Source organism: Cnephaeus nilssonii, assembly GCF_951640355.1.
Source record: "Cnephaeus nilssonii genome assembly, chromosome: X".
Taxonomy (NCBI): domain Eukaryota; kingdom Metazoa; phylum Chordata; class Mammalia; order Chiroptera; family Vespertilionidae; genus Cnephaeus; species Cnephaeus nilssonii.
Genome location: NC_137071.1, coordinates 121,309,061 through 121,336,278, shown reverse-complemented (window position 1 = coordinate 121,336,278; position 27,218 = coordinate 121,309,061). Strand labels below are relative to the sequence as shown.

The window sequence follows — 27,218 nt, the reverse complement described above, 5'->3', positions numbered from 1 at the left end:
TCCAAGCCTCCCCTTCCAGGAGCCAGCAAGGAGATGGTTGCATGGGGTGAGGCCAACAGGCCAGGGCCGCTCCCAGCTAGGCCTCCTGCACGGCGTGGAGGGCCTCAGGAGGCTGTGCTGAAGGCCCCGGGAATGCTTCACTGGGCAACAGGCATGCCCATAAAAATACCGTGGCCACCCGGGCTGCAATCTGCCATCTGGGCCCTAGGCCTTCCTTGCCCTGCGGCCGGCTAGGCTCACTCCGGAATTCCTGCGCCCTCAGCGTGACCGCCAGGAGCCTAGGGGGGGCGCTGGGGAGGAGCTCCTTCTCCAGGCATCCGGGGCAGGGCTGCGGAGAGTGGGGCGGCCGGGAAAGGTCGGGATGGGGCTAATCCCCACGACAAAGAAATAAGACATCGAGCTTGGGAAAGCTGGCAGGGAGTCAGAGGAATATCTGGGAACTGGGAGTGGCAGTTAGAGGGGCGCCCTCTCGGCCACCTCCTGGCCCCCAGGCTCTGGACTGCCCAGGAGCCCGTGCCCATCTGCGCGCTCCATCTGCGCGCTCCTGGCTGCCTGAGATCGAGGCCGGCGCACCCCTCCCGGCTGGGCGCCTAGGATTAGGGGGGACTCGTGGGGAGAGCCCAGAGACTCGGGAATCCTGCCTTGGGTGGGGAGGCGTCCAAACACCTCAAGACGGGGACACGGCTGGGACGGCGTTGCCTGTGAGTGCCCATAGATCGCCAGCACCCTGGAGGGCAGAGAGGGCTGGGGGAGGGGAGATGGGTGTCTGTTTCCCTACTCGACTCCTCTCACCAAGGCGCAGCCCCGAAACCTGGGAACACCCCCGCCCCGCGATTCCTGTCCCGAGCCTCCACTGCGGTGCGCGGACCGAGACACTCCGGGGCTGTGGGCAACGGTCCCACTGAGCTCCCCGAAGGGGCCAGCAGGGGTTCCCAGCCGCGCGAGGCTCCGCAGCCAGGCTCCTCCGGGACGAGGGGCGAGGGCGCGGCGGGGCGGAGCGGGCAGCGGGGGAGGTGATCTCACTCCCCCCTCCCTCCCCCTCCGCGCTCCCCTCCCCTTCCTCCCGCGCGCACGCCCGTCCCGCCCCGCCCCCGCCCGCCGCCTCCGACGCAGCATCGCCAGGCTTCGCAGACGCGCTCGGGCGGCGGGTCCGAGGCCGGCGTGCGCGGAGGCTGGGCGGGCAGCCTGAGTGGCGGCCGTAGCGCAGGTAAGGCGGGCTGGCCTGCCCTTGGGACCCGGCCTCGGCTGCGACGTCCCCGGTCCCCAGTCCCCGGTCCTAGCCCTGCCCCGGAGGCGAGAGCGTGAGCGCCGCTCCGCTGGGCCCGCGGTCATCGGTGGGGCAGCCGGAGCCCCACCCAGGTGCCCCCCGGCTCGGCCCTGCGGACAGGAGTGGGGCGAGGGAAGGGGGCCAGGGCCAGAGCCCGACAGGTGAGGGGTACCTGGGTTGCTCCCAAAATGCGGACCCGAGGAGGGACACTCCGGGTGGGTGGGGGGAGTCAGACAAGGTCTGTGCAGGCAGGTGGGGGCTGAAGTTGGCACGTCCCTATGGGTGTGTGCGTGTGTGAGAAAGGGAGCTCGATGGGGCCTGATGACCGCCACCCCCCCCCCCGCCACATAGGCTGCCGTGGGGTGTGGCCCTGGGCGTGGCCGGCCCTCTTTCCCTGTCGAGGTCCCAGTCCCACTGAAAATTCGGTGGCCAGCGTGGTGTGAGGGGAGGTGTGGCCAGCATGGTGGGAGGGGAGGTTGGGGTAGGCTGCCCCTGCAATGGGGGGTGGGGAGGGAACTGGGCTGGGCGCTGCCTGGCCCTCCACCCCAAGGTAGGGGTGGGGGGCTTTGTTCTTCTCACTCTTCTTTCCAAACCCCAGCCTGGAGTTCCCGGGACTCCCCTCCGCGACTGCACCAGGATCGGGGTCTCCTCCCCAGAGGCGCAGGGTGCGCCTGGAGCCTCAGTTTCTGAAGGCTCTTGTGAGATGGGCCTGGGCGCCCACCGGCGCGCCTGTGCACATGGTTGTAGGATGTGGGTCCACCAGGTAGAGGCGTGGGAGGGAGGGCATGATTGGCTCAGGGCCAGGGCTTCTAGAAAGCGAGATGCTCGGCTCAGGCCCTCTCCCTACCCACTGCAGGTCTTTTCCCCTTTGCCAAGTCTTCCTGCCCCTGTTTGGTTATGGGAGGGTCCGCAATTCCTATCACCCCCTTTCTAAGGCAGATTTGGGGAGTCTCTTGGTTGGCAGGGATGGCAAAGAACACCTAGTACAACCTGCTGCCCCCTACAGGATATCTGGAGCCCCGCCCATCACTGCCTGTCTCCTGGTGGCAGGCTTAGGGCCATCTGCCCCCTCAAGAAGGGGAGGCTTGGCATCCCCCTCCACTAGGTGCCCTCCTTCCAGTTAACTCCACCCAGAAGGCAGGGGCTTCTGGGCAGCCCAGTGCCATCTCTGCTGACTCATGTGAATAATCCAATCAGCCTTTCTTCCCATAATCTGTTTCTGAGCCTCATCTTTCTCGTCCCCTGTGGGGTGGCTGGGGCAGGGGCCTGCCTGGGTCCTCTCACCTCTGGTCAGCTTCTTACTGTAGGCGATGGGGCTCAGCCAGGCCGGGCCTCTCACCTGGCACAGCGCCCATGCAGCGCCAGCACGTGCACCCCTGGGCTCCTGAGCCTTCGGGGCTCGTAGGTGTTTGTGACCACATGGGGAGCTCAGCTCAGGTCAGGGCTGGGACCCTCAGCTCCTGGCCGTTTCTCTATGCTGCATCCTAGTCTCTTTCCATACTTATTTCTGTGTGTGTGCGCGCGATCCCAAAGGTGGTACATCTCATTATGGTGGTACACTTGAAGTATACAGAAAAGAACAAAAGAAATTAAGAATCACTGGGGATCTGATCACCTAGAGAGAAGCCCGCTTGGCACACCCCAGCCTCAGTCTCCTTGGTTCGCTGCAACCTGCTCCTGGGAGGTTACTCCACCAGTGGCCAGACCCATGCAGAGCACCGAGTGGGCACACGGCAACCTGAGGCGGCGGGCCCCTCCCTGGGCAGTCATGAGCTCCTCCCTGCCCTAGAACTCAGTGGCCCATGGGTTGGGCTGCTCACTGCTAAGTGCCCGCTTGGGCTGGCTCACGGCTGCCCACGGAAAAGCCAGTAATGAACCAGACTGACAGTCTTCGTCCTGGGGGGGGGGGCACAAATTGGCTTTCCTTTTTTCTTTGTGGTTATCGGAAGGGGAAAGGGAGGCGCGCAGTAAGGAAGGGCCCACTCCAGCAGACAGGAGCATCCAGGCTGCACTCCCATGGGCCTCTTTCTGCCGCTGGGGAGGGTGCCTTCCATGCCATGTGCTTGGGCAAGACTGGCTGGGGAGGGTGGAGGAGGCGCCCCCCTCCCCCGTGCCATACCTGCCACTCCCCAGCCGAGTGGCTCCAGATCCTCAGGCCCTTCCTGGCTTTGAGTGTCAGCCTTCTTGGTTATCACATGAGGGCACGGGCTCCTTAATCTCTAAGGTCCCTTTCAAGGCAAACTGTCCCTGGTGCCCCTTGAAACGGCAACAGCTGGAAAGAAGGCCTCTGGGTCGCTCTTCTGGGCAGCGAGGGCCATGTGGTCCTGCAGAGCCGCCCAGCCTCCAGGAGAGCCAAGGTGAAGGTGTGATAAGAAGCGTTTTCTGGATCTTCTTCCTGGGCTAAAGATCGAAACGGCTCGGGGGCCAGGAGGGGTGTGGGTACCCTGAGCCTAGGAGGAGCATGCTCTGGGGAAGAACGGAATAGAGATGGGGAGGTGCAGAGATGGGCATCCCAGCCAACTGCCCTGCCCACCAGGCCCCCTCTGAGCCCCCAGGGCCCCGCCCTACCCTGTGATTCAGACAATGGGGGAGACAGGGTGTCTGGATCCCCCCTCTAGGGTTCCCAAGCTGGCTGCTGCATTTGCCCTGTCTCCTCCTCCCCTCATTGGGAAGGTTGGGTTTAGGTCCCTGGGTGGGGCCCCGTGCCAATCCTGGGCACCCCCTTCTGTTTCCCCGCCCCCAGCTCTCAGTCACCCACCTTTCCACTCCCCCGCCCCAGACATCACCTTTCCCCTCGCAGCTCAGTCTGAGTTTCACTGGGGGGGGGGGGTGCACCACTCCCTTCTCCCCCCACTTGCCTCTGCCTGCCCCACCCCTCCCTGTAGGTGCCCTGGGTTCCACCTCTCAGCTTCTCCTTTTGTCTAGCTTCTCCCTCTGCTCCTCTCCCCTCCTGCCTTACCTCCTCTCCCATGTCCTGCTCTTGATTAAACTTGGCCCCTCTGAACTCTGAGCCATGGCTTCAGGTTGGGCTCAGACCTCCCGTGGGGGCCTCGTCTGACCTGGAGGGTGGACAGGGGGCAGGCACCTGGTCACCTCCACCCAGAGGACTGGGGGTGGAAGGTTAGCAGGGCCAGCCTGCTTTCTCCCCCGATATCAACAGGATCTTTGTGGCTTCCTAAAGGCTGCAGAGAGGGAGGAGCCTGGAGGGCGGGGAGTTCCTCCGCAGGGGCAGGGGCTGGACTGCTGGTCTTTCCAGAAGCTTTTCTTTGTCCAGTGCCCCTCACCCAAGGCCTCAGGATCTTGTCTGGGTCCCAGGTCACGAAGCCACGGAGGGAGCACCCAGCCACTCATGCCAATCCTTGGCCCTAAACCCAGTAAGGACAGCTGTGCTGGCCTGGAATGGGTGGAGCAGGAGGCTAACAGCATCCTGGGCTTTGCACACTCGGCCATGAAGTCCTGCTGGGCTGTCCCTCTTGAAGGGAGGTTATGAGTCCCAAGGAACGCCCCCCCTCCCCCCTCCCCGCCTCAGCTCTCTGGGCTAAAACATTCAGAGCCGGACACATTGGGGCAGGGCAGCAGGGCTGGAGGTTTGTATAAGAGGTTAGCTTTGGGCGTGTGAGTGTGTGCTTATTCCTATTTGCATGTGTGGGGATCATATATCTGGCTGCATGTGTGCATTCGTGTGTGTATGTGTGTGAGAGAGAGCATGCGCACACAGATCCTCCTCTGCCCACATGAGTCCCCTCGGATGCCCCTACTGGGCCTGTGCTAGGAAGGGGCGGGCCTGATGATGGTGGCTGCAGAGGCTGCCATGATGTGGGGTTTCCCTGTTGGGGTGTCCTCTGGCCCCTCCCCTGGCCTCCTGCCTTCATGCCTTAGGAATGCCTGGGATGACAGAGGCTCCATTGTCCGCCCCCAGTCTTCCTGTGCCCCCTCTGCCCTTTAAACCATTGGGAGTGGGGCTTTTGGGGCCTGGCAGTGTCTGAGCCATTTCTAGGCACCCGATTCCCCCCCCCCTCCCAGGCATCCCAGGGCTGGTGGGTCTGAACAGGAGGCACGGCTGGGCCCCCCTTGCTTCTCCACTTTGCTTAGCACGTCCCCACATGGCCTGCCTGCTCTGCAGCCTTCTCTCCCCCCTAGTCCTGGAGGCAGGCCCTGCCCATGATAGGAACAGGATGTACATCCCCCCTCTGGCCTAGTCCCCAAGGCCCAAGTTCATTTCTGAGGTCGGGGGGTTTCTGTTCTGGCTCAGAGTCCAGAGCCAGAGAAAGGGCTTGGAGAGGGTGGGGATGCAGCTTTTAGTCTGTGGGCGCCAGTTTCCCCAACTGCGCATGGGATACTTGGCTGTACTGCTGGCATTCTAGGAGTCTGGGAGGCCAGAGTCTTGGCCCCTACTCCACTGGGCCTCAGTTTCCCCTTCTGCACAGGGAGTCAGTGCTGTCCGTAAGCCCTGACTGGTAGTCAAAGCCTCTTTGTGAGGAGGCCTTGGGACCTTTGGCGTCAAGAAAGGGGCCAGAGCAACCCAGCATTTGGGATAACGGGAGGGGCCCAAGGAACCCAGGCTGTCCTGAGTTGAAAGGGGAAAGGAATTTGCCTTCTTGTGGACGGGCGGCCTCCTGGGATGGGCAGTCATGTAAAAGCCGAGGGATGGGATGGTTCCTGCTCTGTGCCGAGGGTCACATCCTACTTACGCGTGGCTTCCGCCCTAGATTTCCCTCCCGGCTTCCCACATTTGCTTGCCATCTGCCTGGCAAATTAGGTCCTTCTCCAGGGTGCAGGGTGGCGTGGGGGCCATTCTCGTCCAGGCTCCTGGCCCCCTGGGAACACATGCTGGGAAGCGGAGGCCCTGAGAGACGAGCTGGCACCCAGAGGAAGCCTCTGCCCCATCGAGAACCCCACCCCTGCTGAGCATCAGTGACCTTGGACATGGTACTCTGGTTCTCTGAGCCTCAGTTTCCTCGTCTGTAAAATGGGGATAATGATAGCACATCCTTCCCATTCGGCGATTTTTAAGGGTTAAATGAGTGATGTGTGTAAAAGAGCCCCTGTGTGTGAAAGAGTCCCTGGCATGTCGTAAGTGCTATCCATGAATTGACTCAATAACATGGGGCAGCTGACTGTGACATGGGGGTGGGGGGCAGGGGGCACAGAGAAAAACTGTCCCTGCCACTGATGGTGAGATTCTGCCTTCAGTGTAGACTGTTCTCTCTGCTCCTCCACAAAGGGTTAAGCTCTGTCCCACCCCTTCCTCATCCTTTAAGGAGAATGGTCCTTTACAGGTAAGCTGTCGTTGCCTTGGAGACCTCAGCCTTGTAGGGGCTGAGGGTGTACTCTGGGTGGGGGTGTCCTTCGGGAAGGGCGAGGCAGGGGGCACAGAAGAGGAAGCAGCCGTTCTTTAAGACTTCCAGGCCCCCAGGAACCTGCGGGGGCTCCCACCCGTCAGCCTCCTTTATATATTATCTAAATAACCCATTAGGCTGCAGTAAGCTTTCCTCTAGGCTTCCCCCATCTCTGCCAGTGGAGGGAGCTGGGCTCCATCTCCATGGAAACCCGCCAGCCACAGCCTGGGGGGGAGGGCGAGAAGGAGACTTAAAGGAACACAGTGCATGGGATGGAGGTGACACCCGCACCCTCATGTACGTGCCAACAGGCTCCAAGGCCCCCTCCAGTCCTGTTGAGGTGACAAACCAGGCATGCATGTCACCACACAGGCCCCCCAGACCTACAAATATGCAGGCGTGGTGCCCACACTTGGACCGTCTCACACACCTGGGGCACTGAGCCTCCAGCCCTGCCCCCATTCAGGTCTGCCAGGTCACGGGGCACTGCCATGCTCAACAGACACTGGGCTGGAGGACCTTCGTGTTACTTATCCCTTGGGCAGGTGCATTTCCATCAGATGGGAGGGGCAGAGAGGACAAGGCAGGACGTGGGAGCTGGCGGGCATGTGTGCATGCAGGGCACCCTTAAAGGTTCTCGGTGGGGCAGGGGGGGGCAGGTGTGTTCAGGGAGGAAAGCAAGCCACCTCAGCGCTCAGCCTGGCTCTATGTCCTCCCCAAGTCTCCCCCCAAGCCAGTGGACAGAGGCCAGAGGAGAGCAGTTCCAGAGGCCCAGTGGGGCCAGGGTATGGCCAGGGGCCGGGCCCCTCCCTGCAGGCTCCAGTAGGCCTGACCTTGCCAACCTCATCCACTTCAGTTCCTGCCACACCCTTTCCCTCTGCCTGCCTGTGAGTGGTGTGTGAGGCCCCAGGGGAGGATGGGTTCCCAGCTGGACCCACTGGGGAGCAGCCTGCCTTTGTTGTGCCCTCCCCCAGCCCAGTGATGGGTTTATGCAGTGGGTGGACACTCACTGTTGTGCCTGTGGACTCCTGGGCAATCCCCCCACCCCACCCGCCGCCGCCCCTGCCAGGTGGCTGCTCATTTTGCCTTAGCCGCAATCTTGGAAGAATCCACTGCGATCCTCCGGGTGCTTCTTCCTCCCCCTCTTCAGGGGGCCCACCTGCTCCCTGAGGGCCGGTCGGCAGTGGCTCATTCATCTCGTCTTACTACCACACCCTTGCTCCAGTGTCACAAGTGGCTGGGACCTGCTGCTCTGTCTCTGTCATCGTGGGCTTTGTTTGTCTCTGATGCTGGTTCACAGCTTCTCTGCTCCACCCTGCCCATGAGTCCAGCCTGACGTCCAAGCCCAAAGAGGCCCCCTCCTCTGACTCAGGTTCATCTCCTCTCCTCCTTCCCCGCCCCTTGCCTGGTGCACCCCTCAGGGTCCAGGACTTGGAGGAGGCACCACTAGGCCTGTTCTCTCTCTCTCTCTCTCTCTCTCTCTCTCTCTCTCTCTCTCACACACACACACACACACACACACCTCACTCCTTGCTGGCCACTTCTCATCAGTGCTTTCTGCAGCTGTCTCCCGCCCTTTGTACTCCTTTCCCCTCTCCTCTTCCTTTCCCTGCTGCCTGGGTCTCTGTTTCTCCATTTCTTCATCTTGGAAACCAGGGTGGTCCAGCATCTGTCTTTGTCTTCCATTCCCTCCCCCAGCCCCACGTCTCAGCCTCTCCAGCTCCCTCCTGCCTCTTTCTCGCCCTGTCTGTCACCCTTCAGTCTTCCCCCGTCTGCCCCACCTTCACAGACATGGCCTTGGCTCCATCTGTACACCAGCTTGTGGAATACTCCCCCCTCCCCTGCCCCTGGAGGTGCTGATGGGGGGTGGGGGGGGGGGCGGCCCGCTGAGCTGACAACCTGAGCTGCTTGCTCTGTAATTGCCAGAGGAATGGTGAGAGATCAGAGACCCAGCAGCAGTGGGAGGAGAGGCGGCAGAGCTGCCAGCTGTCAGGGAGCCTCTCAACCTGGCTCCTGCCTGGCTCTGAGCGCCCGGGAAGGTGGCGAGTTGGTTGTCAAATACCAGGAGACTAAAAGGGGTTGGGTGTGAGACTGTGGGGCATGACGGGGTTGGGGGGATGGAATTTCCCCTGTGTATATGTCCGGGGTATATATGCCACACCCCATTCTGGGAGCCTAGATTTGGAGGACAAATGGAGGGGCTGGCATGACAGGGAATGTCATTCCAGCAAATGGAGCACTTGGGCCACCGAGTGCAGGAAGGTCCTTTGAATGTCTTTTCTCGCTTCTCCCTTCCCTCCCCCTCCTAAGACCAGAGCGCTCAGAGCTCCCAAGGCTGCTGTTTGATCGCCTGCCCTCTGATCTGAGTCTCCTACTGCTTCCTACAGGCCTTGAAGTTGAGGCCTGGGGCCCACCCTGCTTGCCCTGGCTTTCTTGGGGAAGGTGGGGGTGGAACAGGTCTGCTGTTGCTCCTCCCTTCTGGGCCCCAGCTCAGCTCTTGCAAGTTGGGAATTGGCTATGTGTTTGCCACTTCCTCTCCTCCCAGATCATTCCCTTGGCCTTCAGCCCATCCACATTGACCCACTCTGGTGCTTCTCCCCCTCCCACTGCAGCATTGGGTGGGGGAGTCGGAGAGCTCCAAGCTGACTGCTATTCACCGCCATCTACTTTCCCTGCCCATTTCCCAAAGTCTGTTGCATTTGTTACTCTTCGTGGCTCGCCTTACACAAAACCAATTTGTGGCTCCTGGTAGCCTCCTAACAAAGTCTAGATATCTTAGCACAGCATTCCAGGCCTCCCCACCTACCCCTCTGGCATCCTGGATGAAGCTTGGTCTCACTCTTCGTAAGGTCCTGGCTGGCACAAGGAGGATACCCAGTATGGGTTTAGCGAGGCATCCAGAATTCGGACTCCAGCCTCCAACCTCTCAGCCACCCAGCATCCTGCTCTTGCCCCGCTTGCACTTCCATCACTTGCCTCTCTCACACCTTTTCCTGTTTGGAGTCAAAGTGGTCTGTCTTCTTGGGAAGCTTTCTCTTCAGAAGCTGGGCCTGCCAGGCACTGAAGAGGTGTCAGAAGCACTGTCCCAGAGCTTTCCCTGACCCCTGACCTGACCCTGGCTTGGAGCATCTGGAAGTGGGGAGGCCACAGTGCCTCTATTGCCCCCTGGGGGCCTGAGGGACAGCAGAGAGTTGCTTTCCTCCTTCCCTCCCTCCCTCCTGTCACTTCCTGAGGTCAGGCTTTCTTCCCCCTTCTTTGTTCATTTTCCTCAACCTATTCTGTGCAATGCAGCTTCTTTGGGCCCCTTTCCTTCCTTCCCTGTCTCCACTTCCCAAGCCCCCCCAGGCCAGAACAGCATTCAGTGATCAGTAGGCTCTGAAACCCATACCAATGAGACTGCAACAAGAGTTCTTCTCTACATATGTGTGCACCCGTGCTTGTGTGTGCACACAAAAATAGCAGACGTGAGAAAATATCCCCCACAGACACACAAGAAAACAGGCACATGGTCCTGAGTGCAGCCCCCTCCCAGAGAAGACACATACAAATGTTCTCCTGCATGCACACACACAGCCACATAAATATCCACATTCATGCCCAGGGCACCTGCTTGCTGGCACATGAAGTCATACATGATAACAACATGCACAGAGCAGCCTGTGGCATGCCCAGGAGAGCTGATTGGGGCAACAAGTTGGTGATGGAGAGGCAGTTAATGGGAAAGGAAAATATAGAAAGTAGGAAGGGAATGAAAAGCAACCTGGAGGCCCAGCCAGTGCTTAGTTTCTTCGAAGTTGGGGGGGGGGGGAGGGATAGGGGAGTCGACCAGCAGCGGGCGGGGCTAGGGGCGGGGCCAAGAGCCCTGACTCGCCCAGATGTTTGTAACTAACAACCCTCCGTTTTCTCTTCTCTCCTCCCCCACCTTTTCCTTCCATCCTCCCCTCTCCCAGTGCCCCCACCCCCAGTTCCCGCCCCAAGCCGTCCTCTAGCCCCCTTCCCACCAAGCCGAGCCTGAGCCGAATCCGGCCGGCTGTGCCGAGCCGCCGGCGCCGCCTGGAAGATGGCCGTGGCGCTGCGGTACTTGTGGCCTCTCCTCCTTTGCAGCCCCTGCCTGCTCATCCAGATTCCTGATGAATGTGAGTAGCTAGAGGGAGCCTTAGAGCCTCCCTTCTCCGCCACGCTTGACTCCTCTTTATTTTCTAATTCCTCACCTTCTCCCGGTTCCGGACCCTCACCCCTTTACCCCCTCATCCCTCCTTTCTTGGGCATGGAGTGGGCAGGAGGTACCTTTGGAGAGAACAGAATGGAAGGCGCAGGGTGTGTCAGCACCATGGACAGGGAGCAGAGGCACGGACAGGGCTGGGAAATTTTCAGCACCACGGATAGAGGTTTCGGCACTGGACCTCCGCCGTGACATCCCTGGGTCCGCCCCACCTCTCCACATCCCCCTCCCCTAGGGGTGTGGCAGGCGGGTGGGAAAATGGGGCTCAGCTAGCTTGTGTAAAGGCCTGGATTCAAATCTTGACCCTACTTCTAATTTGGGTAATCTCATCTTGGACCCATGTAGCCCTATGAACTGAGACAGGGAAAGACACCTTGCAAAGGCCCAGCAGGCTTCTGGTGCTAACGATTTAATGCAGTTATTTGGTGGGGTCTGGGAGGTGGGGCTGCTGGAACATTACATTTGTGTGGGATCACAAGTAGGTGCGGGGGTGTTTGGGATTGTAACTAGAGGGTTGTGACTGAACATGAGTATTTTTGTATGCCTGTGAGTTGGACAGGCTGTATATTTGTATGTGTGGATGTGCGTGGCTATGATTGACTAAGTGTGGCTCCTGAGTGTGATTCCCGAGTGTGGTTTTGATTCCCTATATGGGTAAGCTTGTGAGTCACCAGAACTGTTATTTATTGGTCAGGTATGTAAAGGTCTGTAGGTATTTGCCTGTTAACATTTGCTTGTAGTGAATCGTGTGTGTGTGTGAGTGGGGCTGCGTGTGAGTACCTGTTTGTGTGTGTGTGTGGGGGGGGGTATGTTACTGTGATGGTCTTTTCTCCTGAGTGTGAGCAGGAGTTGTAAACACTGCTGTAAGTGGCTGTTGGGCTTCAGTGAAGGGCATTTCACAGGGTAGTATTTGTGTATCTTGAGCCTGCTCCTTCAGTAGCTCCAATCCCTTTGCCCTTCACTTTGCCACCTTTTTCTCTGAGCCTGGACCTGGGGAAGGCCAGTGTCCCTGAGAGATGAGCTGGGAGCTAATAGTAAGAAAGAGTGTCCATGCCAGGAATGGGGCAGGGGCCCAAGGAAATGGGCTTAGAAGGCACCTGGCATTGGGGAGCAGCAAGGATTTAGAGGAGGTGGAGAGGGGCTGACAGAACAAAAGTTGGGGATGCCCCCTTAGATATACACGTGGAGGTCCATGCAGTCATGCCTATGCAGACTCCCCCAGCTACAGATTCACATGGACACACACATGGGCAGACACAGACAAGCCATCTGAACCCAGCCAGGTACAGCGATACAGAAGGGCCAGAGACCCTGAGATGACACATTAGGGGCACACAGACATGCATACATGTGCACACACACAAATGAGGGGTTTAGACACAAAGGAACAGTCATCCACACAGACACAGAGGCAGGCGTACAACACAAAATTGTGCACTGAAGGCAAGCATGCACACACACACAGCCTTCAGATGCACTCTGGCAAGACACACCCCTATACAAATATACTGGCGGACACAAACATACTGGGGTACACCCCAGGGCATCCACATGTGCTGGTCTCACACTTTTGCACATTTCCACACATACTCATCCTCCTTCCTTCTCCATCTCCTCTCAGTTGCTTTTCAGGCCTTACCCTGCATATCTGCCCACCCTGCGACCACATGGGCTGGGCCATCTGGCCAGGTGCATCTGTGTGTGGAGAGGCAGGGAGAATTTGGAGAAAGGCAGGAGCAAGGAAAGAGAAGTAGGCCAAAGACCATGGCAGGTCCGAGGCTGCCCTGGCCATTGGCCTGCACTTGGTATTAACCTCGATACAATATGGCCTCCAGCTCAAGCTCACTCCCCAGCCATACCAGGCCCCTTTGTTTCTTCCTGCTTTCCCCACCCAGTCCATTTTCTCTATCCTGTAGTCCCTGCAATTGTCTCTTGCTCTTGGGCTGCCTGCCCTGGCCCCTCCCCAGTTCAGGGCTCTCTGCAGTGTCCCCAGGGGACCCCTCCTCTCTCCTGGGGACCCTCACGCTGAGGTCTTCCGCAGACACAAAGCTTTCAGAAGAAGCCAACTGCTCCCTTCCCCGCCCTGCCTGCCCTCTCTCTCCTCCTTCTTCATAGCCACCCTGGCCAGTGCTGGGCAGTGACTCTGACCACGGCCTCAGGGAGCTTGGTGGCAGAGTGGGAGGAAGCAAGGGGAGAAAATGAGGACTATGTCAGCCCTGCGGGCGATGGAAACTCAGATGGAAACTGCAGGGCCTTTGGGAGGGCTTCGCAGGGAGGGGGGCAGCTGGGCTCTGAAGGCTGGGCCTCGGTAATTGAAAACACTGAGCCCTGCTAATTGGATTAGGAGGGAAGTGGGCTGGAGCAGGGGAGGGTGCATTGGCCGTGGGCTGTCTGCCTCCCAGCCTCCCAAGGCATCCTGGGTGGGGTGGGGGTCAGTTCTTCAGGCCCTGTCAGGCAGATGCAAGCGTCTATCCAAAGGGCCCTCCTTTTAAAAGCACAAATTTCTCTCCCCCTGCCCTCTGGCACCGAGACCTGGGCATCGCCCCACCCTTAAAGCAGTGATCTGGGCTCTGTCCTGTCCTGGGTATTGACCTGCCACAGCTCCAGCCCAGAATGTGCCTCCCCCGCCATGTTACGCCGCCTCTCGCACCCTCCCCTTGCCCAGGGGGATCTGCCCATGCTTATTTCTTCCCATGTCATCGGGCCCCCTGCTGGGACTGTGTGTCAGCATTTCTCTCCGCTTTCTCCCTTGCTGCCTGGATTTCTCAGATGAAGGACAACATGGTAAGTTGGGGAAGGGTGAAAGTGTTTGCCAGAAGGCCAGGGAGAGAGGGAAAGAGGGGGTGCTAGCATGTCCCCCTCTCCATCCTCCTCTCCCTGTGTGCCGTGCGCCCTGTGCTGGTTGCTGTCTTTTCTCTTTATATTTATTTATTATTTATTTATTTATTTATTTATTTATTTATTTATTTTCAGAGAGGAAGAAAGAGGGGTAGAGAGATAGGAACAATGATGAGAGAGATAAACATCAATTGGCTGCCTCCTGCACGCCTCCCCACACCCCCACTGGGGATGGAGCCTGCAACCCGGGCATGTGCCCTGACCAGGAATCGAACCGTGACCTCCAGGCTGGTTGCTGTCTTTTCTGGCCCTTGGGTTCTTGTCCCACTGACTCAGGCTGGAGGCCCACCTCAGCCTCTCCCTCTCCCTGTCTCTCACCTGTGTGGGCTGTCTTTGTTCTGTCACTGCCCTGGGCTGGCTTCTCTCCATCATTCTTGCCATTTTTTCTGGTGCTCTGTTCTCTCTGATCTTCTCTCTCCCTGTGAGGGGTTTGTTCTTCTTGATTTCTGTGTCCTTGGTTTTGTTCTCTGTTTCTTCTTCTCTCTTTGGCTTCACCTCTCTCTTTGGGGCATCTTTCTTTGTAACTCTTTTTTTGTTTTGTTTTTTTTAATTTCTTTATTGATTAAGGTATCACATATTTGTCCTCATGCCCCCATTCCCATCCCACACCCCTCCCCACACATGCTCCCACCCCCCTGTTGTCCCCAACCGCTGGTTAGGCTCATATGCATGCACACAAGTCCTTTGGTTGATCTCTCCCCTTTACCCCCTCCCTCCCCTACCTCCCTCGGAGGCCCGACAGTCTGATCCGTGCCTCCTTGTTTCTGGGTCTGTTCTTGATCTTTGTAACTTTTGTTGCTGTTTTCTCTCTGTTCTGTCTCTTTCTATATTTGTTCTGTGTCCCTTTCTCTTTTTTCATGTCCCACAAGCCTATGGCCAAGCTATTTGGTCTCTCTAGCTTGTCCTAACTCTTCCCCCACCCCCATGGCCCTGGGGCCTCTATGGGCTCCAGACCCTGCCTCTCTCATGATGGGATGGGGGTTGAGGCCATGATGTCATCCTCACCACCACTCTCCCCATCCTGTCCCCAGTGATGGAGCCACCTGTCATCACGGAACAGTCTCCACGGCGCCTGGTTGTCTTCCCCACAGACGACATCAGCCTGAAGTGTGAGGCCAGTGGCAAACCCGAAGTGCAGTGAGTGACCTTCACCCTCTAAGCCCTGTTGTTGACCATTGGCCTCAACTTCTAACTTAAAAAATATATATTTTTTTATTGATTTCAGAGATGGAGAGAGAGAGAGATAGAGAGAAACATCAATGATGAGAGAGAATCATGGGTCAGCTGCCTCCCGCAAGCCCCACACTGGGTATTGAGCCCACAACCCGGGCATGTGCCCTGACCTGGAATTGAACTCTGACCTCCTGGTTCACAGATCGACGCTCAACCACTGAGCCATGCCGGCCGGGCTGATTTCAACTAGTCCTCAGGCCTCCCAACTTCTGAGCCCCAAAGCCCCAGATTTCCCGCATCACCCTTGGTCCTTGCCCCATCCCAGCCTATCCCAGGGGCCCCTGGTTGCTACTGCCCTTGTCTCCGGTCTAGTCTAGCTCCTGATCCAGATTCCAGGGCCTCAGTCCTCTGAGCCCTTTTCTGCCCACAGGTTCCGCTGGACCCGGGATGGCATCCACTTCAAACCCAAGGAGGAACTGGATGTCACCGTGAAGCAGGCACCCCACTCGGGCTCCTTCACCATCACTGGCAACAACACCAACTTTGCCCAGAGGTTCCAGGGCACCTATCGTTGCTTCGCCAGCAATGACCTGGGCACCGCCATGTCCCACGAGATCCAGCTCATGGCTGAGGGTGCGAGGCACTGCAGGGATAGGGGAAAGGCCTGGGACACATGACAGGGTCCCTGACCAAGTCTCGGGGACCTTGTGTGGGAGCTGTGGGCCCTTGCCGGCTTGTTGGCTTGTTGGGTGGAGGGTTGATGCTCTGCCTGCATTTCCCTCCCTCTGCCTGCCCTGTCTGTCTGAGTCATTGCCTGGGCTTGAGCTTCTGTCCCCTCTCCATGTCTGCAGTCCCATTTGTTTCTCCACCACTCTTGGGTCATCTCTCTCACTTCCCTCACCACTGTCTCCTTCCCTCTGCTTCCCCTCCTCCCTCCCCCCTGCTCCTTCTCCCCACCTCCAACCTGGCCTCTCTGGCTCTGCCTTTATCTGTGTCGCCCTTTCCCTGGGGTTTTCCCTCTGCATTCCATCCTCCCTGAGCTTGCTGCCTCCCAAGCTGGCTTCTCCTCTCTCTGCCCCTCCGGTTACCTTGGGAACCGTTGCCATGGTTTCTGTGTCAGGATGATGGAAGGGTCTGTGATTCCCGCATCCCACCACAGCTCCCCTCCCCCACTGCTGCACCTCAGGCTCCCCCCACCCATCCTTGTCCTGTCCTGGGGGTGGGAACTGAGAATTGTGGAGGGTTAACCCTTTGCAGCCATCTGGCCAGCCCATCCTCTCCTGCATGGAGTGCCGGTCTCAGCCCTGAGCCCAGAAACGACCCAAAGTCTCTGCCTCCTTTTATGTGACCTTGCTCATGGTCTGGCCCTCTCACATCCTCAGCCATCCCTCCGCCTTTCCCGCACCCTGACCTGCCTTGACCAAGAGGAGAGTGGAGACCCATCGCACCGGCCTGTCTGTCCCTTCTAGGTGCTCCCAAGTGGCCAAAGGAGACGGTGAAACCTGTTGAGGTAGAGGAAGGGGAGTCGGTGATTCTGCCTTGCCACCCTCCACCCAGTGCAGAGCCTCTGCGGATCTACTGGATGAACAGCAGTGGGTGCCCCCAAGGGGGCCGCCGCCTGGGGTGGGCATGCCAGTGGGCACGTCTTCCTGGACGGAGGTCCTGACCTCTGCCTCCTTGACCCCCGCCCCTGCAGAGATCTTGCACATCAAACAGGATGAGAGGGTGACAATGGGCCAGAATGGCAACCTCTACTTCGCCAATGTGCTCACCTCGGACAACCACTCAGACTACATCTGCCATGCCCACTTCCTTGGCACTCGGACAATCATTCAAAAGGAACCCATTGACCTCCGGGTCAAAGCCAGTGAGTCCCAAAGGCTCTGACATGCCCGCACTCCCCTGTGACCCTCAGGCCTGGCCCACTCGCTAGATCGGAGGACCTCAGTCTTCCTCGAAGACAGCTTGGTTCCATCTCAACCCTCCCCAGACTTCTCCCTGGGTGGCAAGAGCAGAGATGGGGCCTCCCTTTAGCAGAGAATGAAACAGACCCCAGGGGCTCATGCCGGTGTCCAGAGTCACCCACTCCCTGGCTCCTTCCTCACAGCCAACAGCATGATCGACAGGAAGCCGCGCCTGCTCTTCCCCACCAACGCCAGCAGCCACCTGGTGGCCTTGCAGGGGCAACCACTGGTCCTGGAGTGCATCGCCGAGGGCTTGTGAGTCTAGGAGCCCAGGGTGGGGTTGGGCAGGGTCTTTGCTGAGGGGCGGGGCTCAGCAGCCCTGTCCTCTCTCCCCTCCCCTCTCCTCCTTGGCCTCCCTGCACTGTGCCTAGCCCCACGCCCACCATCAAGTGGCTGCGTCCAAGCGGCCCCATGCCAGCCGACCGAGTCACCTACCAGAACCACAACAAGACTCTGCACCTGCTGAACGTGGGCGAGGAGGATGATGGCGAGTACCGTTGCCTGGCTGAGAACTCCCTGGGCAGTGACCGACATGCCTACTACGTCACCGTGGAGGGTATGGTGCCTCTGCCAGGTTTTTTTTTCTCCATTTTTTTAAATTAAGGTATTATATGTGTACATATCTTGCCATTGCCCCCCCCCCACTCCCATACATGCCCTTACACCCCCCCCCCAGTGTTTTACGTCCATTGGTTCCTCTGCCAGGTTTAACCCCTGCCCGGTTGCAAGGCTCCCAAGAATGGGACTCCATCGAGGTAGCTCAGTTGGTTAGAGCATTGTCCTGATATTCCAAGGTTGCGGGTTCGATCCCTGGTCAGGGCACATACAAGAATCAACACTGAATGCATAAAATAGGTAGAACAACAAATCTCTCTCTCTCTCTCTCTCTCAAATCAATTTCAAAAAGAAAGAATTAGAAAATCTTGAAGGGAAAAAAAAAATGACCTCTGGGGACCGAAGTTTGCGATGTCACTGTCACAGGGGGTGGGGGGAGGCAAGGGGAGAGCTGGCTGAGGCTGCGGGCTCAGGGTGGCTCTCCCCTTCCCTGCAGCTGCCCCATACTGGCTGCATAAGCCCCAGAGCCGTTTGTATGGACCAGGGGAGACTGCCCGCCTGGACTGCCAAGTGCAGGGCAGGCCCGAACCAGAGGTCTCCTGGAGAATCAACGGCATCCCCGTGGAGGGTGAGAGCATGGGGAGCCCTAGGGGATGGGGGAGGAAAAGGAGGGGGAGGGGACTCAGCGTGGCTCACTGCCCTGCCCTGGCCTGTGGACCCACCTGCTGCACTCACAGAGCTGGGCAAGGACCAGAAGTACCGGATCCAGCATGGAGCACTGATCCTGAGCAACGTGCAGCCCAGCGACACAATGGTGACCCAGTGCGAGGCCCGCAACCGGCACGGGCTCCTGCTGGCCAATGCCTACATCTATGTTGTCCGTGAGTGCCAGCAAGCTAGGCCCCCTCCCCTCCCCTCTGTGCCTCACAACCGCCAGTCTGTCCCTGTAGCCCACCAGGCTGACAGCCAGCAGCTGGTTTGTCTACCACCGCTGCCTTCCTTCTCTTGGGGCCCTTCACCCCATCTCTCGCTTATCCTCACAACAGCAGAGCAGGGAGTCGGAGGAAGGGCAGATGAGGAGGCAGCCTCAGAGAGAGCTCTGGCTCACCCCATGTCACCCTGGCCAGGACATGCCTAAGGCCAGCATGGTGGCTCCTCTTCTGGAGCCTCGGGGAAGATGGGGGCTGGACCAGGAAGGGGTGGACTGTCAGTGGGGGCTCGAATGATGGGTAAAACTTGGGCGGCTGGAATAGGGAGACACATCTGAGGCCGAGAGAGGCTCAGCCTGGTGGGGGCCTGAGCTGGGCACAGGGATGCCTGATGGGGTAGAGTTCCCCTGCAGAGCCCTGAATCTGCCCCCTTTCCCCGCCCCCCACCCTCGCACTGTCTCCCAGAGCTGCCGGCCAAGATCCTGACCCCAGACAATGAGACCTACTTGGCAGTCGAGGGCAGCACTGCCTACCTTCTGTGCAAGGTCTTTGGAGCCCCTGTGCCCAGCGTCCAGTGGTAAGTGCTCACACTCAGGGGGGTGGTCTGAGCCATCTTCTGGCCTAGGGAGCCAGGAAGGGCAGGGAGCGCATGGCTGGGGTCTGAGCCAGCCCCCCCTCCCCGGCTTGTGCCAGGCTGGACAAGGAAGGAAAGACGGTGCTACAAGACGAACGCTTCTTCCCTTACACCAACGGGACCCTGGGCATTCGAGACCTCCAGGCCAACGACACAGGACACTATTTCTGCCAGGCTGCCAATGACCAAAACAATGTAACCATCGTGGCGAACCTGCAGGTCAAAGGTCAGGTGACCCCCTCCAGGTGGCCCCCTCCCCATGTGATTAGCACCTCCAGGAGGGATGGTCAGGGTCTCTGGAGGACACCAGAGTGACCCTCCCTTCCCATCACTGCCCTCAGATGCCACTCGGATCACACAGGGGCCCCAGAGCACAATCAAGAAGAAAGGCTCAAGGGTGACATTCACCTGCCAGGCCACCTTTGACCCCTCCTTGCAGCAGAGCATCACCTGGCGTAGAGATGGTCGCAGCCTCCAGGAGCTTGGGGACAGTGACAAGTGCGGGCCCAGTGGAAGGGGGCGGTGTGGGAAAAGCAGGATATCCAGACCTGGCCTCATCCATGGGGGGAGCACCCCTACTTTGAGGGAGAAGGTTCTGGCAGGAGCGGGGAGGAAGGGAGCAGAACACAGATGGTGGAGAGAGTGGTGGGTCCATTGGGAGCATAAGGACAAGCATCCCTCGCTCACCTTCCCAGGTACTTCATAGAGGACGGGCACCTGGTCATCCACAGCCTGGACTACAGCGACCAGGGCAACTACAGCTGCGTGGCCAGCACAAAGCTGGATGTGGTGGAAAGCAGGGCGGAGCTCCAGGTGGTGGGTGAGTCCTAGGGGGGGGCAGCAGGCTCGTGGCCTGGAGGCCTGGGGGGGCACCAGGCCTTGGAGCACAAGGGCCCAGGTTCACATGTCAGGGCCCTTTTGAGCTGGGGGTCTTTGGGCTCGAACATGGACCAGAAAAACCACCCTCCGTGGCCCTCAGGGAGCCCTGGGCCGGTGCCGCAGCTGGAGCTGTCCGATCGTCACCTGCTGAAGCAAAGTCAGGTGCGCCTGTCCTGGAGCCCCGCTGACGACCACAACGCCCCCATTGAGAGTAAGAGGCCTGAGCATGATGCCACTCACCTCCCCCACTGCCACCCCCGCTAGCCCTCCCCCTCCCTCCTCCCTGGCTCCGTGACTGCACCTCACTGGGGCTCATGGTTCCTCATGCAAGTCCCAGAATGCCACTTGCCTTGGGCACTCCCTCCCTCGGCCCGAGCCAGACTTGGACCCCCATTACCCGTCCCCATACCACACGCTGATAACTCCACTGCGATTCACTCCTTTTTGTAGAGTATGACATTGAATTTGAAGACAAGGAGATGGCTCCTGAGAAATGGTACAGTCTGGGCAAGGTGCCTGGAAACCAGACCTCCACCACCCTCAAGTTGTCACCCTATGTCCACTACACCTTTAGAGTTACTGCCATCAACAAATATGGCCCTGGGGAGCCCAGCCCGGCCTCTGAGACTGTGGTCACACCCGAGGCAGGTGAGCTACTTGGGAGGGGTCTCAGACGCAGGGTCCCCGGGCTCTGCAAGCAGGGCCTGCAGAGGGGATTGTGCCCAAGTCCTCCGCTTTCAGGTTTTCAGAGGGAGCTGGGGGATGGGGTTCCCTCAGGGCTAATGGCCAGAATGGGCCATTCCTTCCTTGGTCCTCTGACTTTCTCTGCCTTGGCAGGAGCCCACAGCATTGATGTCTTTTTTAAAGCTTTTTTTAAAAAAACTATGTCTTATTGATTTCAGAGAGAGGAAGGGAGAGGGAGAGAGAGATAGAAACATCAATGATGAAAGTGAATCATTGATTGGCTGCCTCCTGCATGACCCACACTGGGGATCGAGCCTGCAACCCGGGCATGTGCCCTGACGGGGAATCGAACCGTGACCTCCTGGTTCGTGGGTCGATGCTCAACCCCTGAGCCACGCCGGCCAGGCCCCAGCATTGATGTATTAACAATCCATTACTTTCCAGCCCCAGAGAAGAACCCTGTGGATGTGAAGGGGGAAGGGAACGAGACCAACAATATGATCATCACTTGGAAGGTGAGGGGGCCTGGGCTGAGCTCGCCCCAGGACATTATGCCAGGATCCACATGTTTGCCAATCCCCTGGCTGTGCTAAGGACCAGAGGATGGCTGGGGATGTGAGGCTGGGTCACAGGTGGGGGGGTGTCACAGGAGGGGACTGCTCTTGGCTGACCAGATCCTCTTCTGCTCGCCCCCTACAGCCACTCAGGTGGATGGACTGGAACGCCCCCCAGGTTCAGTACCGCGTCCAGTGGCGCCCTCAGGGGACGCGAGGGGCCTGGCAGGAACAGATCGTGAGCGACCCCTTCTTGGTGGTGTCCAACACCTCCACCTTTGTGCCCTATGAGATCAAGGTCCAGGCCATCAACAGCCAGGGCAAGGGCCCCGAGCCCCAGGTCACCATTGGCTACTCTGGGGAAGACTGTGAGTAGCGGGTGTGGAGCCCGCGTGTGCCTTCACAGCCCACTCCCCTCCCAGCCCCTACCTCTCAATAGCGCATTTCATAGGAGTAAGAATATTCTGTTGTCTTACATAACCATAGTGCCATTGCGAAAGTCCAGAGAGTTAGCATCGACACAATACATTTCTGTAGTTGGCAGTCAATATTCCAATTGTACTAGTCAGTGCTGTCTTTCCCCCAGCCCAGGATCCAGCCCAGGGTCCAGTCCAGAGTCTAGTCAGGATCCAGTCCAGGGTCCAGTCAGGATCCAGTCCAGGGTCTAGTCAGGACCTAGTCCAGGGTCCAGTCCAGGGTCCAGTCAGGATCCAATCCAGGGTCCAGTCAGGATCCAGTCCAGGGTCTAGTCAGGATCCAGTCCAGGGTCCAGTCACGATCCAGTCAGGATCCAGTCCAGGGTCTTGTCAGGGTCCAGTCTAGGGTCCAGTCAGGATCCAGTCCAGGGTCCAGTCAGGATCCAGCCCAGGGTCCAGTCCAGGGTCCAGTCAGGATCCAGTCCAGGGTCTAGTCAGGATCCAGTCCAGGGTCCAGTCCAGGGTGCAGCCCAGGATCCCACACGGGGTCCTGCTGCTTTCCTTCCCTTGAACTGAAACATCAAATGTTCACTTTGATCACCTCGTCAAGATCTTCTCTGGTTACTTGTAGTTACTGTTTTCTGCCTTGCAATTAATAAACAGCCTGCAGAGAGAGACAGACCCTGAGGCCATGCAAATGCCCTGCCCGCCCCCCATAGAGCTTCCAAATCCATCTTCTCCTCCCCTACCACCCCGCCCCTGAGGGAGGGTTCTGGACTGGCCTCAGGATGTCACAGGCCCTCATCCACGTTACTGGCTGCTTCCAGATCCCCAGGCAAAACCTAAGCTGGAAGACATCAAAATTCTCAACGCGAGCGCCGTGCTGGTCAAGTGGTGGCCTGTGGATCCAGCCCAGGTCAAGGGCCACCTCCGCGGATACAATGTAAGGGTCTGAGGTGTGGGAGGTTGGGCGATCCCTGGGGTGAGGCCACCAAGAGTGAGAGAAAATTGGAGGCGGGCATCTGCCACCTGCCAGCTGCTCTTCTGGAAGTCCCTGGGTTGTGAGGAAAGGGTCCCCGTTGAGGGCAGTGGGTACCATTGTACCCGGGCGTCACTGCGGGATCTCCTGTCCACCTGCAGTTGACGTACTGGTGGCAGGGCAGTCAGAGGAGGCACAGCAAGAGGCACATCCACAAAAGCCACGTGGTGGTGCCCGCCAACACCACCAGCACCGTCCTGGATGGCCTGCGGCCCTACAGCTCCTATCACCTGGAGTTGCAGGCTTTTAACAGCCGGGGCTTGGGGCCCGCCAGCGAGACGACCTTCAGCACCCCAGAGGGAGGTGAGGTTTGCACTCCGTGCCCCGGTCCCGGCCCCTCCTCGCTGTCCCAGGGCGAGCCTGGGCGAGGACCTGCTGCTCGTCTCTGTGCCCTGCAGTGCCCGGCCCCCCGGAGGCATTGCACCTGGAGTGCCAGTCCGACACCAGCCTGCTGCTGCACTGGCAGCCTCCGTTCAGCCACAATGGCGTGCTCACTGGCTACATGCTGTCCTTCTTGCCACGTATGGATGTTGGGGGCTCAGAGCCCCAGCCCAGCCTGAGCGGGAGCTGGAGGGGAGCTGGGGTGTGGGTAGAGCTGTCTGCCAAGGCTCACTCCCTCCCCTCCCGTCCTTGCAGTGGGGGACGGGGGCGAGGAGCAGTTGTCCTTCAACCTCTCGGACCCCGAGCTGCGGGCGTACAACCTGACCAACCTTAGCCCGCACCTGCAGTACCGCTTCCAGCTGCAGGCCACCACGAGGCAGGGCCCTGGCGAGGCCATTACGCGGGAAGGAGGCACCATGGCCTTAACTGGTAAGGTGGAGGGCTGAGGAGGCCCCGTCAGGCAGCCAGGCCCAGGAGGGCGGAACTTGAGCTGCCTCGAGGTCCCACACCCTCCTCTCGCTCCCCCAGGGACCCCAGATTTTGTCGGCCTCTCGGCCATAGCCGGCGAGAATTACAGCGTGGTCTCCTGGGTCCCCAAGGAGGGCCAGTGCAACTTCGGGTTCCAGATCGTGTTCAAACCCCAGGGCGGTGAGCACGCATGAGGCCTGTGGGGGGAGGAGGAGCTCTGGGCCCAGAGGGGCTGGGGATGGTGTGGAGCACGGTGCTGCCCGGGACTCCCACTCATCCCTGCTGCCCTCTTGCTCCTGCAGATGAGAAAATGGACGCTTATATCCCGCCGCAGTATGTCAACTACAACCAGCGGTCCTACACGCAGTGGGACTTGCAGCCGGGTACTGACTACGAGATCCAGCTGCTCAAGGAGACGCCCAAGGAGACGGTGCTCCTGGGCCAAACATCTGTGAAGACCAACGGCACTGGTGAAGCCCCGGGGAGCTCAGGGCACCACGCAGTTAGCTTCCCTCTGTCCCCAGCTCAGCCACCACCACCCTAGGCCCCATGGCTCCTCTCTCCTCCCAGAATCGGGGTACCCCTTGGCCCATGACGGAAAAGTCCAGGCCCCTGAAACGGCCCATTTTAGTGTCCTTCTGTTTTAACTGTTTCTAAGGCAGTCATTTGCTCAGAAGGTTTTCCTCCCTGCCCCCTGCTTTCCAGATAGTTCCCCCCTCTCGCATCAATTACACGCACCCCTCGCCCGGCCGGTGTGGCTCAGTGGTTGAGCGTCGACCTATGAATCAGGAGGTCACAGTTCGATTTCCCCCGGTCAGGGCACATGCCTGGGTTGCAGTCTCGATCCCCAGTAAGGGGCGTGCAGGAGGCAGCCGATCAATGATTCTCTCTCATCTTTGATGTTGATGTGTCTATCCCTCTCTCCCTTCCTCTCTGAAATCAATAAATTACAGGCGCCCCTCAGCCCCAGGTCCTCACCCCCCACCTGGTCCTCTGTTCTCTGTTGTCTCTGGGCCAGACCTGCCGCTGCCCCTACCCATTCCTTGAGGGAAGAGGGGTTGTAACAAAAGTGAGGCCCACACACAAGACCATGAACCTGGGGGCATTGGCTTGGGCTGCGGGCCTGCAGCGCCCGGGGGGCTCTGTCTCACTCGGGACCCGGCCCTCCCCATCAGGCCGAATCCGACTCCCTCCCCCCGGCTTTGCCACCGAGGGCTGGTTCATCGGTTTCGTCAGCGCCATCATCCTCTTGCTTCTCATCTTGCTCATCCTCTGCTTTATCAAGCGCAGCAAGGGTGGCAAGTACTCAGGTAACCCTGACCCTGGGCCACCCTGTGTCCCTTCCCCAAGTCCCTCTGGGTCCCCGAGCCCCTGGCAGGACGGCATGGGCGTGTTGGGGGGGGCATGCAGGGACCCAGAGCAAATGGCACCCATGTGGGGTGAGGGGTACACCCTTGAACGTTTCCTGGCTTTTGAGAGCTGCTGAGACAGTGCTGGGGGCGCTCAGAGCACAGAGAGGGGGCCTCGCCTGTGTCCCCCGTCTGGGGGTGGGGCCCAGTGTCCAGGGATAAGGTGGGGCTGGAGAAGCAGTCAGCTCCTCTCTGTATCTTCAGTAAAAGACAAAGAGGACACCCAGGTGGACTCTGAGGCCCGACCGATGAAGGATGAGACCTTCGGCGAGTATAGGTGAGCTGGGGTGCGAGTACTGCCGGCCAGCTGCCCAGCACCACCCTCCCTTTCATATCTGACCCTGTCTCTCTCTCTTCTCTGTGCTGCCGGGTGACATCAGGTCCCTGGAGAGGTAAGGCAGGGGTGGTGGGAAGATACTGTCAGACCCTGATGGCAGGGACCTCACCCTCCCCTCCCCTCCCCCCCCCCCCCCCCCCCCCCCGTGGACAGTATGTGCTTCGAAGAGCCGGGGCCCCGGCCTGCCAGGCTCTGAACTCCCACAGTCTCTGACCTGGCAGCTCCCTGTTTCGGGGACAAGCCAACCCCCCCAGCTCCTCTTCCACACACTGACACCCAGCTTCCAGGCCTGGCCGTCACCTTCCCAGCTCCCCCACTCTGGGCTCTGCAAGGGCCGACAGCTGGCTAGGGGTCTGGCTCACCTACAGGCAAGGAGCCAAGCCCCATGAGCCCCCCCAGGCTAAGCGCATCTGCCAGGATTCTGGGTATCTCACGCCTTAGCCCTTCTGGGGGGGGGGGGTGCATGCCACTAGCCCTCATGGATGTATGTCAAGGATGCGAACCTCATCCCCATTGCATTCAGAGCAAATGGAAGGCTAGACAGAGCCTGGGCCACTGGGGCCCCACCAGGCCTCCCAGCCAGGCCTCCTCCCTCCCCCTGGGCAGCCTCCCACTCCCCCCTGCCCTCTGCCCCTGCAGCGACAACGAGGAGAAGGCCTTCGACAGTAGCCAGCCATCCCTCAATGGAGACATCAAGCCCCTGGGCAGTGATGACAGCCTGGCTGACTATGGGGGCAGCGTGGACGTCCAGTTCAATGAGGACGGCTCCTTCATTGGCCAGTACAGCGGCAAGAAGGAGAAGGAGGCGGCAGGAGGCAATGACAGCTCGGGGGCTGCCTCCCCCATCAACCCCACAGGGACCCTGGAGTAGTGGGGTCCAGCCCGGCGAGGCAGGCGGGGTGCAGCCCAGGGCCAGGCCGCAGGGGAGTCGGAGGCCAAGACCCCCGGCCCGAAGCCCATTCTGGGTCCCTGACCTCGGGACCAAGGCCCCTCCCTGTCTCCACCAGGCCTCGCCCCACCCTCTGGCCCTGAGCCTGTGGGGGAGGCTTGCGTTGGGAGCAGGAGAGAGGAGTTCACTGCCTGACCCCCTTTTGATTCCCCGCAACCCCACTTTATTGCCAAAACCCAGCTGCACTCCTTGCTGGGCACACACTGCTTTGCGCCAGCTCGGGGCCGGCTGATCACTCGCACGTCAGGAGCCTTCAGGTGCTGCCTCGCCAGCCTTGGGCAGACGGAGGCCGAGCTGGCCCGGGAGGGGAAGTGGGGACGGTCCCGGAGGGGTCTCCAAGATGCTGCCTGGGGGGACCTCCTCAGGACCAGGATTGACACTCGTCCCCAGCCACTCCTTGGCCAGCCTGGCTGGGACTGAGGATGGAATTCGGTGTCCCCACCATCTGCTCCCTTTTCTTTGCCATCTCTGCTTCCACCAGGGTGGGGGCTGGGTAAACTGGCTCTGGGTGCAGAGGAGGCCATCAGGGGGGGCCCAGAGTCCCCATGCGCCAGTATCACCCTCCTCCTGCCGCCCACCCCACCCTGCGGCCGGCTTTCAGGAGCTCCATACACACGCTGCCTTCGGTACCCACCAGACAACATCCAAGTGGCCTCCATCACTGCCAGGGTGCGGGGCGGGTACAGCTCCTCCCCACTCCCCGTGGCCCCCCCTCCTCTCCCAGCCGCTACCACACTCTAGGACCCCTTAGCAGCCCCGCACCCCCAGTCTGAACAGTTTTCCCCCCTCGGCCTTTCCCTCTGCCCACCTTGGAAATGTAAATACACCGTGACTTTGAAAATTCCTAGCCTTGCCCTTTCCCCATATGCCACTAGTGTGTAGGCAGATGTCTGAGTCTCTAGGTGGTTTCTAGGTTTTCTAGCAATTAGCTTTGATCCCATCCCAGGAAAAACTCAAAACAGCCAACCAACAGGAAAGATGGGTTCTCCCAGCTCTGCTGTGCTCTTGCCGGCAGCCCCATCTCCCTGTCTGCCTTTGCTTGGTCTGTTGAAAAAAGCCCAGTACAAAAAATTATATATATATATGTATATAAATATCAGAATTATAACAGGCAAATAAAA

The 27,218-nt window shown here is 59.4% G+C and overlaps 1 protein-coding gene across 2 annotated transcripts; it reads left to right on the top strand.

Annotated features, from left to right (window-relative positions):
- Positions 1 to 364: 364 nt before the first annotated feature.
- On the top strand, positions 365 to 27,218 carry L1CAM (L1 cell adhesion molecule). Of its 2 annotated transcripts, none has more exons than XM_079765291.1 (27): positions 365 to 701; positions 10,557 to 10,742; positions 14,758 to 14,863; positions 15,330 to 15,532; positions 16,369 to 16,491; positions 16,596 to 16,766; positions 17,007 to 17,118; positions 17,235 to 17,419; positions 17,915 to 18,046; positions 18,156 to 18,299; positions 18,813 to 18,924; positions 19,041 to 19,207; positions 19,323 to 19,479; positions 19,677 to 19,801; positions 19,961 to 20,071; positions 20,311 to 20,508; positions 20,989 to 21,059; positions 21,244 to 21,466; positions 22,342 to 22,457; positions 22,655 to 22,856; positions 22,952 to 23,074; positions 23,190 to 23,363; positions 23,463 to 23,582; positions 23,705 to 23,872; positions 24,578 to 24,712; positions 25,016 to 25,088; positions 25,788 to 27,218. In XM_079765291.1, exons 2-27 carry the CDS (start codon positions 10,667 to 10,669, stop codon positions 26,017 to 26,019), a joined length of 3,759 nt encoding a protein of 1,252 aa, XP_079621417.1. In that variant the 5' UTR covers positions 365 to 701; positions 10,557 to 10,666; the 3' UTR covers positions 26,020 to 27,218. The 2 variants fall into 2 exon arrangements, with proteins under 2 accessions (XP_079621417.1, XP_079621416.1); XM_079765290.1 differs by lacking the exon at positions 365 to 701 and adding an exon at positions 1,061 to 1,207.

Excerpts from the sequence above, each read along its gene's own strand:
- L1CAM (XM_079765291.1), top strand. The coding sequence starts at position 10,667 with ATGGCCGTGGCGCTGCGGTACTTGTGGCCTCTCCTCCTTTGCAGCCCC. Across the intron at positions 17,420-17,914 it reads CTACTACGTCACCGTGGAGG|CTGCCCCATACTGGCTGCAT; the intron begins GTATGGTGCCTC and ends CCTTCCCTGCAG. Across the intron at positions 23,364-23,462 it reads AGGCACCATGGCCTTAACTG|GGACCCCAGATTTTGTCGGC; the intron begins GTAAGGTGGAGG and ends TCGCTCCCCCAG.